This window comes from Centruroides vittatus, unplaced genomic scaffold, assembly GCF_030686945.1.
Source record: "Centruroides vittatus isolate TY-2023 unplaced genomic scaffold, ASM3068694v2 contig_355, whole genome shotgun sequence".
NCBI classification, from domain to species: domain Eukaryota; kingdom Metazoa; phylum Arthropoda; class Arachnida; order Scorpiones; family Buthidae; genus Centruroides; species Centruroides vittatus.
The window spans coordinates 343,267-354,784 of record NW_027122178.1 but is presented as its reverse complement, the minus strand read 5'-3'; the positions used below and the strand labels follow the sequence as shown (position 1 = coordinate 354,784).

General features: G+C 30.1%; 1 protein-coding gene across 3 annotated transcripts in view; it reads right to left on the bottom strand.

The window, feature by feature from the left end:
- Positions 1 to 9,356: 9,356 nt before the first annotated feature.
- Positions 9,357 to 11,518, bottom strand: part of Sec15 (exocyst complex component Sec15) — a 59,698-nt gene continuing 57,536 nt past the window's right edge. For all 3 annotated transcript variants that reach the window (XM_067269646.1, XM_067269647.1, XM_067269648.1), the window contains exons 18-20: positions 10,619 to 10,692; positions 10,440 to 10,552; positions 9,357 to 10,373 (exon numbers count right to left, since the gene is read on the bottom strand). In XM_067269646.1, the coding sequence (XP_067125747.1) occupies positions 10,247 to 10,373; positions 10,440 to 10,552; positions 10,619 to 10,692 (314 nt within the window). In that variant the 3' untranslated portion in view covers positions 9,357 to 10,246. The remainder of the gene's footprint in view (positions 10,374 to 10,439; positions 10,553 to 10,618; positions 10,693 to 11,518) is intronic.

Here is an 11,518-nt window from a genome sequence, read left to right as displayed (position 1 = left end):
TATTGATTATTGAAGTGTGGAGTGAGAGTTTTGGTTTTCCACAATGAAAAGTTTAGCAAGAAATACAACATTGCTCCAGAAGAAAGAAGATACTTCATCTTAATTAATTAATGCAGTGATTCTCAAAGTGGGGGTCGTGAAAAATATTTGGGGGGTCTCTGAAAAATTGATTCTAGATCAATTTTTTTCAAATATTTTATAAATTTACTATGGATTCATGTTTAGAAATAATAGAAATAAAAACTATATAAAATAATTTTTACTTAAATAAATTGCACATATAAATAATAAAAAGAATATAAATATTTAAACACGAGCTTAACCCCCTCCCTCCAGGATGTTTTTTGACACACTCATTCTTCGGGGGTCCTTTGAAATTTTTAAGTGCAGATCGGGGGTCGCGGTCCAAAAAGTTTGAGAAACACTGAATTAATGTACATTAAAATAAGCCAAAAAATAGTTATGTTGGTTACTATTTATGCACTCATGAATTTAGTCTGTTTCTGTAAGATAACTGATTTCAATTTGCATGAACCTTGAACACATGCATAATTATTTATGCATATGTTCCAGAAGTGCAATGTATGATTAAATAACAACTGCACTGTATAATGTATTTGAGATTATTCTTGTTGTAATCATATTGGAAACAAAGTTTTATAAATGACATTCAAAATATAGTCAAATGAGACTTTTGGGTTAAGCTCCTTTGGAGTTTTGTGTGTTATATTTTAAAGAATTGTTTGCAAAATAAACTTTTTTTCTTCAAAATTTATTATTTAAAGATATTTCTAAAATGTGGATAATGGCATTGAGACTGATAGTCCAATAGCTGTTACTACCTTGAAATTCCATGCAGCTGTTGGACATGCAGCTGCATAGTCATCATGGGAGTTGAAAACAACACTATTCAGTTTATAGTCAAACTGACTAGTGGCAAACTTGGTGCATTACAGAATCAGTATTAAATATCAAAGTTAAACATTATTCAACTTTGGAGTTGTGTTTCTAGACCAAAAGCATATATAAATTAACATGTTTGCAGAGTTTGAGTGGAGTGGAGGACGACACTAACTCATTTGTCACAGTGTTCAACTGTAAACCAACCATTACAATGAAACAATATTAAGTAAACAATCTCTAAAAAATTATGCACTCTTTTTAGTATAGTCAAAATCATTTATTTTTATGAAAAACAATTGGAATTAAAGACAAAAATGTTTATTTAAAATTTAAATTTGGGTCTTAATTTTGCATTAGTTTAAAATACAGTCAAACCTGTTTTTATGCGCTTTTTTTATGTGCGATTTTTATTTGTGCGATTTTTTTAATGCAAATTTTTAATTTGTGCGATTTTTTATTTGTGCGGTATAGTTGGCGACTAGTCTCGTGCGATTCGTCACGTCTCACGTTGACTTATTATAGCTAAATAAACTTATTATAGCATAAATGCACTTATTATAGTAATATTATTGCATGAATATGCAAAAAATGAAATTATTTACTTTTTAAGTCAACAAAACACCACCTGGACAAAAATATGTAAAACAGACGATAGAATTTATTGACAACAGATGTCAGCACTTGACTGCATCGTCTGGTCTATTTCGTACGGTTTTGAGTTATTTTCTATGTGAGACTTTTTTTATGCGGTCCCTATTGACCGCATTAAAAAAAATATATTTTTAATTGTATTGCGAAAACTATTTTTTATAGCCCCTCGTGAAGTTTCGTGCGATTTTTTTAATGCGGTCCCTATCCCCCGCATAAAAACAGGTTTGACTGTATTCTATAAAAGTTTTTATAAAATTAACATTAATCATATGTTAAACAATTTTAAATTTGAAGTTAATTTCAGTTACCATCTTGTTTGAGAGAAGATTTACAACTATCTTTTTCATTGAATAAACTTCACCTTTCTGTCAGCAACAGACTCCCCCTATTATCTGACCAGCAGGTTGAAACATTTAAATAGGAACATTATTGGGGTGCAGTTTGAAAATTGCAGACCTATAAATTTTCACCAGTGTCCCTATATCATGCTTTGCTATGTATTAGCTAAATTCAAGTGCACGAGAATGCAGGTAATTGGTAGTGGGCCATTCTATGGTGTAACTCCTTGTACATCATGAATTAAATTTAATGGAAGATGAATAAATAATCAGCTGACAAATATTGTGCTTCAAAGGTAATTTGGATAACAATATAAACTAGTGGTAATTGAGGCAGACAGACATAGTGCTGCATGCAAGCAGGGCACTTTTCTGAGACCCCACAATGCAACAAAAAAAGCTAAAAATATATACTTTTATTGCAAGTTGTAATTATACTTATTGCAAAATAATAAAAACAATTTTATTTTAATAATGTAATTGAATTATAGTTGATGTCAACTTTTTATAATATAATTTAGGAAAATATTTTGTAACCAAATATCTTTTTTCTATTTACACTTGACAATGAATAAAAAATTTTTTTAGATGGCCTTGCTAAGAAAGTTCACCCAGATCCCACACAATTTAAATTCACCCCTGGATATAGATACAGTAAATGACAAAGAACAGCAATGACTGTTATCCTACAGTAGAATGCAAGTGTCTGAAGTAGAGTGGTGTGCCGTGACATTGATAGGGAAGCTGTGCTTCTGTAAGAAACTGACTTCCAGGGGCAATCACTTAATTGCGCATCAGTGATGGTATAGGGTCCATTCATATTTGTTTGTTCGATAAGCCAGTAAAAACCGTACACTTCTCTAAATGTATTTTTAATAGATTATCTGATGTACTTAATAAATAAACAAGTTCAATATAATTACCTCCGTTATTTGATTCAATAGATTCCCTATGCCCTCTAAACGCCAATTGTTGCTTTGATAAAAACATATAACATCTATTAATTTAGATATAATATATCTATTAGCCGTAACTATCTTGTTATAATTTTCAATATTTATTTTATATTATTTACTAATGTTAAATTCTATTCTGTTTTAATTTCCAAATTGCTTCAATTTTACAAAAGAATCAATGTGAGATTTACAATTTTCATGTCTTTTGCCAGCTTTACTCAGATTATTTAAATCATCAAAGCCATTCTTATTCCATACGCTAATTTCATTTGAAAATAGTAGGCAAATTTTTGTTGTTGAAGTATTTATATTTAATTTAGGCATTAGTTAGGCTTTCTCTTCTAATAATGTTTTATTTTTCATTATGTAGTCTTGAGCCAAAACTTTTTTAAAATAAATTTTTAATATCACAATTACATTCCGAATTGCTAGCCATAATATAAGGGCTAAAATTAAAAATAAACTTATAAAAACCTACTTGGTGAAATAAAATGTTGGTGGATATACATATCTGGTACAAGATATTCTTCCATTGTATGAATATACTTTTAAAGAAAATTATAATTAAATATAGCTTTGTAAAGAAACATGCATAAAAATAACAAAATCTTCTTTACTTTTTAAATCTTAAAACAATCCACTTAGTGAAATAGCTCGATATGAGTGGCTAATGGATGAAATCAGAGACTGTCCTGGTAGGTGTGCAAGTGCAGATGCCAAATCCTGAGGGTGCTGATACCGGTCAATGTCAAATGCCTCTTTTGTCACATCACTAGTATACTCAAAGGACGCAACAGGGTTGTTGTAAATTTTAAACATTTCTCGCCATAGCTGTAAAAAATCAACATATGTTAAACTTAATAGATTGTCCGTCATTTGTTTTTTAACTAATTCGTTTTAGGACTGGTGTCCATGGAAATTTCCAAAATTTACAACTTTTCAGTCACTCTCATTGAACTGGAAAAATTTCTGTCTTTATTACATCTAATATTATGAAGAAATTAGTCCCCACTGTACTCAGCTAGAGATTGGTTCAGTTAAGCTTTTAAGTATTCTAGCTCTTTCAGCAGGGTTTTATTTATGTCCCTAATTCTCTAATCTCTTAATTATTTAACTACTACTTAAGTAGAAATAAGTCGAAACTGGTTACTTTGTACTTGAATATTTGTAGTCTTGGGAAAGAAGTGGAAAGACAAATTTTTATGACAACAGTTTCATAAATCGTATATAAATTCTAGAGCTTTTTCGTACCTTGTGCATCTCATTCATTAAATTTGGTTGTAAATGATGCTGCCAAAGTAACAGTTAATTTTTTAACATTGTACAAGAATTGTACATGTTTTTTTCTGCATCCCTTTATAGATGGGACATACTAAATCGTAATATCATTAACATTGAAATCTATAAGTAATACAAGATGGGAGAGCAGAATAAAAGCAGAATATATAAAATATTTTAATGGATTTTTTTAAACTCCTGTCGACTATCCAGAATTATCATAAAAACATACCAGTAAATTCTTATTGGTTGAGTTAAGTTATAAATCTACTCGCAATTCACATAATGGGGCGAGGGCGGCTAACAGCCCAGAACTGGTCCTGGATAGAATCATTGGAAGTGTTATATGATATTTTGGAGTATAGTTAAACCAGTTAAACCACGAGGTTGGTGCTCTGTAAAGCACATGTGCAAATGCTGGCTGCTTTACATTTTGGCCATGGAAGCTGTCCCGTATTTGACAATACAGCGCTTCCATTGGGAATATCCCTATACGAATTTATATTCGAATATACAATAGCAATTTTATCATTTTTTTCACGTGGTATAGAAATTTGTAATAAGATGCACAATGCAGTTATAATAAAATATAAATTTTAATTAATTCAAAGTATGTTCAAATATGAAAATAATAGCACAATATATATTTATATTTTAGAAAATACAGGGGAAGCAGTGCTTCCACCACTTCCAAGGATGGCACGCCACTGCTGAAGTAGACCATCTAGTCTCTATTGCATAGGAGAAACTGGACCTATGAAAAATTGTCAACATGTGTCAAACATATATGGACAAAACAAAAACATTGCACTCCTGTTTTATTGTTGTTGGTCAATTATTAACTGATCATCCTTTATAAATTGCTATAGGCAGAAGTACATATAACTATAAAAATATAGATAAAATTGTTACAGAAATATCTTTTTATTTTTAATTAAAGGCAGATTTAAAACCCAAAAGTCTCATTTTCTAATAATTGTAGCTACTTTAATCTGTGTCAAGAAAATCTGCATTTGTCAATGTACATTTCCACATTTCAGTATTGTATTATAGTATAGTAATTTATTTTTTAAGTGCTTTATTTGTTTATTTTACATATCATTTTTTATAAAATCTGTTATTTACATTAGAATTATAGAGAAGACTTTTTTACTCTGGAAATGTAAAAAGATATGAACAATGTTTTATTAATTGTTTGCTTTGAAATTAGCACATCAATAAAGACTATTTGAAATTTTGTTCAAGATTAAGAGAAGTTTCATTTTATTATAAAATTATATAGCATATTAAATTACTGTAAGCTGTTTAAGATTCTAGTTCAGACTTCAGCAAGACAGGTGTCCCATGCATGATTATTGACTCTCCTATACTACCAAAACTTCTAAAGCACATTTGTTCCAAATAAAACCCTTTACGAGTTATTTGATCTCAAAATGTTGGTAGTGTCACTCCACTCAATCATACATTGTGTCATTAAGTTGAGCACCATTTAACTGTTGCTGCACATGTTGCGTGTTACCCATTTTCCCAATGACTATATGACTATGCCACTAGTTAATTAAACAATATACTATACCTTTCAGTTGATTAATAATGGGCAAGGTGGATGAGACGGTAATATTTTTAGCCCAGTAAGCAGGCCATCCTCATATGGATGACCTTCTTACTGGCCTGACAGATAAAAGTGGAAAGGGCAATGGCAAGTGGGCAACAGACAAGTGGGCTATCACTAACTGGGCACCGGACACATGGGCAACAAAATAAGAGATGAATAATAGACAAAATACAAAATTTTTTGTTTTCTTTATAAAAATCACCATTCTTTTCTGTTGATCTGCTACCCAGTAAATTTAAATAACATTTTTAATTAAGAAACAAGTTAAAAGAACAATTTTATAATTAACAAATATGTTTATACATATACAAGTAAATAGAAAAGTATGTAATAAATAAATATCGACCATCCTTCAAGACTTTCTCTACCCAAAATTTAACAAATATACTTAAAAACAAAGACAATTACATAAAATGTCCTTTAAAACAAAAAAGTATAAAGGTTCTTTGAAAGAATTTGTTTTCAAAGAACCATTTTTTTTGTGCGCTTTATTAAACATTTCTGACATACAATAATTAACAATGCTATAGTACTGTACAGTACATTGTTTCAAAACATTTTCTTTTCCTAAGTTGGAAATAACTCTTAACATAGCTGTATAGTTCATACCTTGTAATTCTTAACCATATTTATATATATTTTACCAATATTTACAAAAATAACAAGCAGGTATTTGGCAGGTAGTTTTTATTTACGTGTGCAAAAATTTTTAAGTTTGTCACCGAGATGACTGTTGCCCACTTGTCATGTACCCAAAGTGGAACACCCTTCACTTTTATCTGTCCACTGTTAAAGATGCATTAGTTAATTCTAAAATGTCATACGATATTACTATATGCATTATGAAGTCATGACTGACTGACTGTCTTACTGTTAATATTGACAAGTTAGTATTGACAGTATGAACAAGATAGTATAAACATGTCATAACCAGGTATACCTCACCTTACGTCAGTAGTTGGTTCCAGGAGAGGCAGCGTAAGTTGAATTTACTTGTCATTAGGCTAAACCACAAATTACCATTCCCAGTTCTGTATTTTATTTATAAATCTTATTAACCATATATTATTAAAAATGCAATCTATTTTAAGCTTACAAACAAATAAATTTTACTTTTTTCTGTACTATATTAAAAACTAATCTAAATTTACAAATACATGTATGTACAGTACATACTTGTAAACCTACATGTTTACAATTTGGTGATGTTTACAGTACGTTGCAAACTATTTGTGAATGTGGTTTCTCTAAGACATTATAAAATAAGATGATTTTTTAAGGTTAAATAACAAACACAGTTATTAAAATTATTTTGCAATAGTAGAAAATAAACTAATTTATGTTAAATTTACCAATATTGAGTGGCACTGCAACGATGCCAAATAGTAGATATTGGAACTATGTGGAAAATACCAATAATGAGCACTTAAAGACAGCTAAATAAGACGACAACACAAACACAGATGTTTTCTTGTTTCGTTCTCTAGGATTTATGATTATTATATTAACACTAGCTGACCCGGCCACGCGTTGTTGTGGCTCAATATGATTTTATGTGCTTTTAATGCTTTTCTAGTGATATTACGACTTCAATATTTGTGGCACACGGATGTAAAGTCAAATAAAATGACTTGAACTTGATTTTTATTTTTCCATGTACTTTTTTAACAAACGACGTATAATTGAGAACAATGTAACTCGAAGTATACCTGTAAAAACATTGTATACTAGTATGACACGTGACATGACACATTTTTATGTGCAATACACAACCATTAAATCTTTGGAATATTACTTGACATTAACATACATTTTGGTCAAACATTTAATTAATAATTTCTGCTGCTGTTCCATATTCTGTAATCATAAACTATTAGGGTTGAGTGTTTCAGCCAACAATTTCAACATCCAACGGTTAATGAAAAAAGGTTAGTGCCTTTTATTATTGTTAACCTAAAAACAAAAGTTGTCATCGTGTTTGTAACGTAATGAAAAAGGAAATATTGTATTGTTAGTAATTTTAATTTATTTACAAGTATATTTGATGAAAGAATTTTAGGCAGTTAGGATATGTAAAACTATTCTGTGACTGAAATGTAATCAATATACATCAGTAAATTCAAAATTGTTCATTTAGTGAAATTTAAAACTATTCTCTCTAGTATTTGGCACAATGTAAAACTGCCACTTTTATGTAAGAGTATGTATAAATTTAAAACCCATGTCACGATAAGATATATAAAATCCAGGATTTTGAGCAATGGGTCAAGCATATTTGTTCAGAACATTTAACATTTCATGTATTATTATTCCAATTCTCTGTTGTATGGGAACTAATTAGGCCTTTTTTCCATACCCATTGTGAGTTTGGCAGAGCCTGCAATGGGGAGGCCAGATGAACTACAAAAGATTTCTGAGGAATTGTTTGGCCAAGTTCCCCAGAGTCTTATGTACCTTTGCCTTCAAATGTTTATTAATTCATTGAATTCACTGATGTAAGTGTCCATTTTTTGATGAAGTATTTATAAATCTTGTGCTATTTTTCCATATTTAATTATTAAATAAGGAAAAAATAGCACAAGATTTAGAAATATATAGAATATATTTTACCCGTTCACTTGGATTATGCTAATTGTCAGGAAAAATATGTAAGTCTAGTGATACGAATTGCCAAACACTAATATTAGTTGTCGTATTTTCATCATCATAATGTTTAGTTTAAAATAGAAAGAAAATACTCTCAATATTATGATTAACTGTTTATTACAAAATGGATGTTTACAATTTTATACATGCCATTTTGAAATATCACTTGCAATGGCATCATTTTGACAATTGATATCAGGTTGTTTTCTTCTTCTTTCCCTTGCTTTATTTTATTTATTTTTATATAAACTTGAGCCTTTTTTTCTCTTTACTCTTACAGTTCAAGTAAAGGTCCCCGTATTTATTTGTGGATAAATACAAAAAATGGAGCTTCGATTAACTTTTTTCTCGTCGGGTATGGAAGCCAACATTTCTAAATAGAGTCAATAAGAGCACAGTTATGTGAGGCACACTATTCTTGAGTTTCGTCAATTTAACACCTACATTTATATTGCAAAGAAAGGAGAAGTCGTACTTTAATCTTACCTTAGATTCCGCAGCTCATAGAATTTTAAAATAATTTTAACGTTTGTGTTTATTTTTTCCGGGACGTCGTTAAAGATGGTTTGTGCTAAAATATTTTAGATCATAAAAATATATATCATATATTTATATACTCAATTTAACAGTTGAAAGGGAAAGTCGACGATTTTTCATAAATCTAACTAACGAAAGCTCAAATTTGCATAGACAATTTTAATTAATTTTAAAATACAAATTGATAAAATTAAAAAAAAATCCAACGTTGTACTTACAGTAAAAGTTCGATATAATGACTTAAGAACTGATCACAATTGCAGCTATAACTTTAAATTTGTTTAGAAATCATTTTTTGTTTTTACAACTGAATAAAAGTTGCCATTATACTAGAGCATTACAAACAATAATTTAAATGTTAAAGAAAAAATCTATCATAAGTGTAATTATTAAAATTAGCATGGAATGTTTTTCAATTGAAAACAATTTTATTAATGATATTTATTTACGGAGGGCTTCTTTTGGATGAGAATATATATAATTTCTTTGCTCGAACTGCATTCAAAAATTCAAACATACTTCAAAAAGAGTGAATTTATATCATTTGAAAACACTAAACTTTAAGGAGATGCACACAAGTTGTAAAATTAAACCAAACATCGACACCAGGGTCTTTCAACTTTGCCAATTAAGGTGGCAACAAGTTCAAGTGATTACCCAATGTTCAACAGCACCGGTGCATGTCGATCTTTTATGATCTCTAGTATCTTTATATCGAACTTTTACTAAATTAACTAGAAAGTAAGTAGCATGGAATAAAATTTTTGAGGATTTGTCAAGAAAATATTATGCGGGAGTTTGAAACCAAAATAGAATTTTTTTCCCTCCGATGCGAATTAAACATTATCTTAAATATTTGACATACATTAACCATATTCCAAATTTAAATTATTTCATTTCAAATTATATATATATATATATTTACACATTTTGATCAGTTGCATTATGTAACAATAACAACAAAATTATAACAATATAAATAATAATGGGAAATGAAATTTCTGTACGACCAACTACATTATTCAAAATATGTGCCGTATATAAAATTTTAATGCGCGGATAGGAGGGGGAACGTCTTCGAAACTGGACACAACTCTAGCACCTGGTTTAGCAAATTTCTAGTGTGGCAATTTTTCTCACAATTCATGTCCAAGTTTGTGTTCTATTGCATCGGTTATTGGTCATTGATGCAATTTATGAGAGGTACTTTGTTTTTGGCTTTTTTTCTTGATGACCAAACTCTTGGAAGCAATTGTAGGATTAACAATAGTGAACGAATGATTATCATCTTGCAAGACTATAAAATTTGGCATTTATTAGAACTATGAAGTGCCATTTGATGTTAATTGTTTTAATTGTTTGAGAACAGTTTCTAATAATTTTTTCTTATCTCTCTCGTTCTTTTTTAAAGATGGAAATAAGTTCTTTTTTCGATCCGCTTCTCTAATTCTACAAAAATAAAAACAGATTACAATTTTATACACATTCATTTATAAGATTTCTACAAATACTTACTTTTCTAATAGAATGATTGCAGTCTGTGGATTAACCCGTAAATATTTACTAGATTCTTGACCGTAGTCGTGAAAGTACGTTGACCAATCCCACGTCATAAACAAATCTAAAAGCTGTATGTTCACAAATAATTTTATAATTGAAATGTAAACAATTGTAACTTATTAAATAATCCTTACTTGTCGCAGTTCGACGAAACACATTTGAAGGGCACCGTCTTCGAATCCTCGAACCGGTTCGGAATTAGCAAATACTAAAAATATTTTGAATGTTTGATAAGTTAAATACCAGGTTGTTCAATAAGTTTTGTCGTTCGATAAGAAAAACACAATTTTATGGTTTGAAATACATTTTTTTATTCAATATAATCTCCCTGAACTTCAATACACTTGTTCCAGTGATCTTCTAATTTATGGATTCCATCCCTGAAGTGAGAATCCGGAAGACTGTCAAAATACGCTTCAACGGCTGCTATTACCTCTTCATTTGATGAAAATTGTTTCTCACGCATGAATTTTTTGAGATGTGAGAATAGCCAGAAGTCAGAGGGAACTAGATCTGGCAAATGAGGAGGATGTTGCAACAATTCATATTTTAATTCACTGATTTTCACGATGGTTTATTGAGCTGTGTGAGTTTCGTTGTCTTGATGAAAATTGATTTTTTTCATCTGTAAACCAGGTCTTTTCTCACAAATTTTTACATCCAGCTGGTCCAAAAGGTTACAATAATAATCTGAGTTTATTGTTTTACCAGTTTGGAGGTAATCCATGAACAAAATTCCTTTTGCATTCCAAAAAACTGATGCTAACACCTTCTTGGCCAATTTCTGGACCCTAACTCGCTTTGGAGCCAAAGTACTGGGTTCACACCACTCCTTAGCATCTTGTTTTGATTCAGGATCATGGTGGTAGGGTAGACCCAAGTCTCATCCATAGTGATGAAATGACGCACAAAATCCTTTTTATCTTTTCTAAAACGCTCCAAATGTTGCTGAAAAAGTCACATTCAAATGAGTTTTTGTTCCATTGTTAGCGAATATGGCACCCATTGTGCACAGCTTTCTGTAACCCAAAACT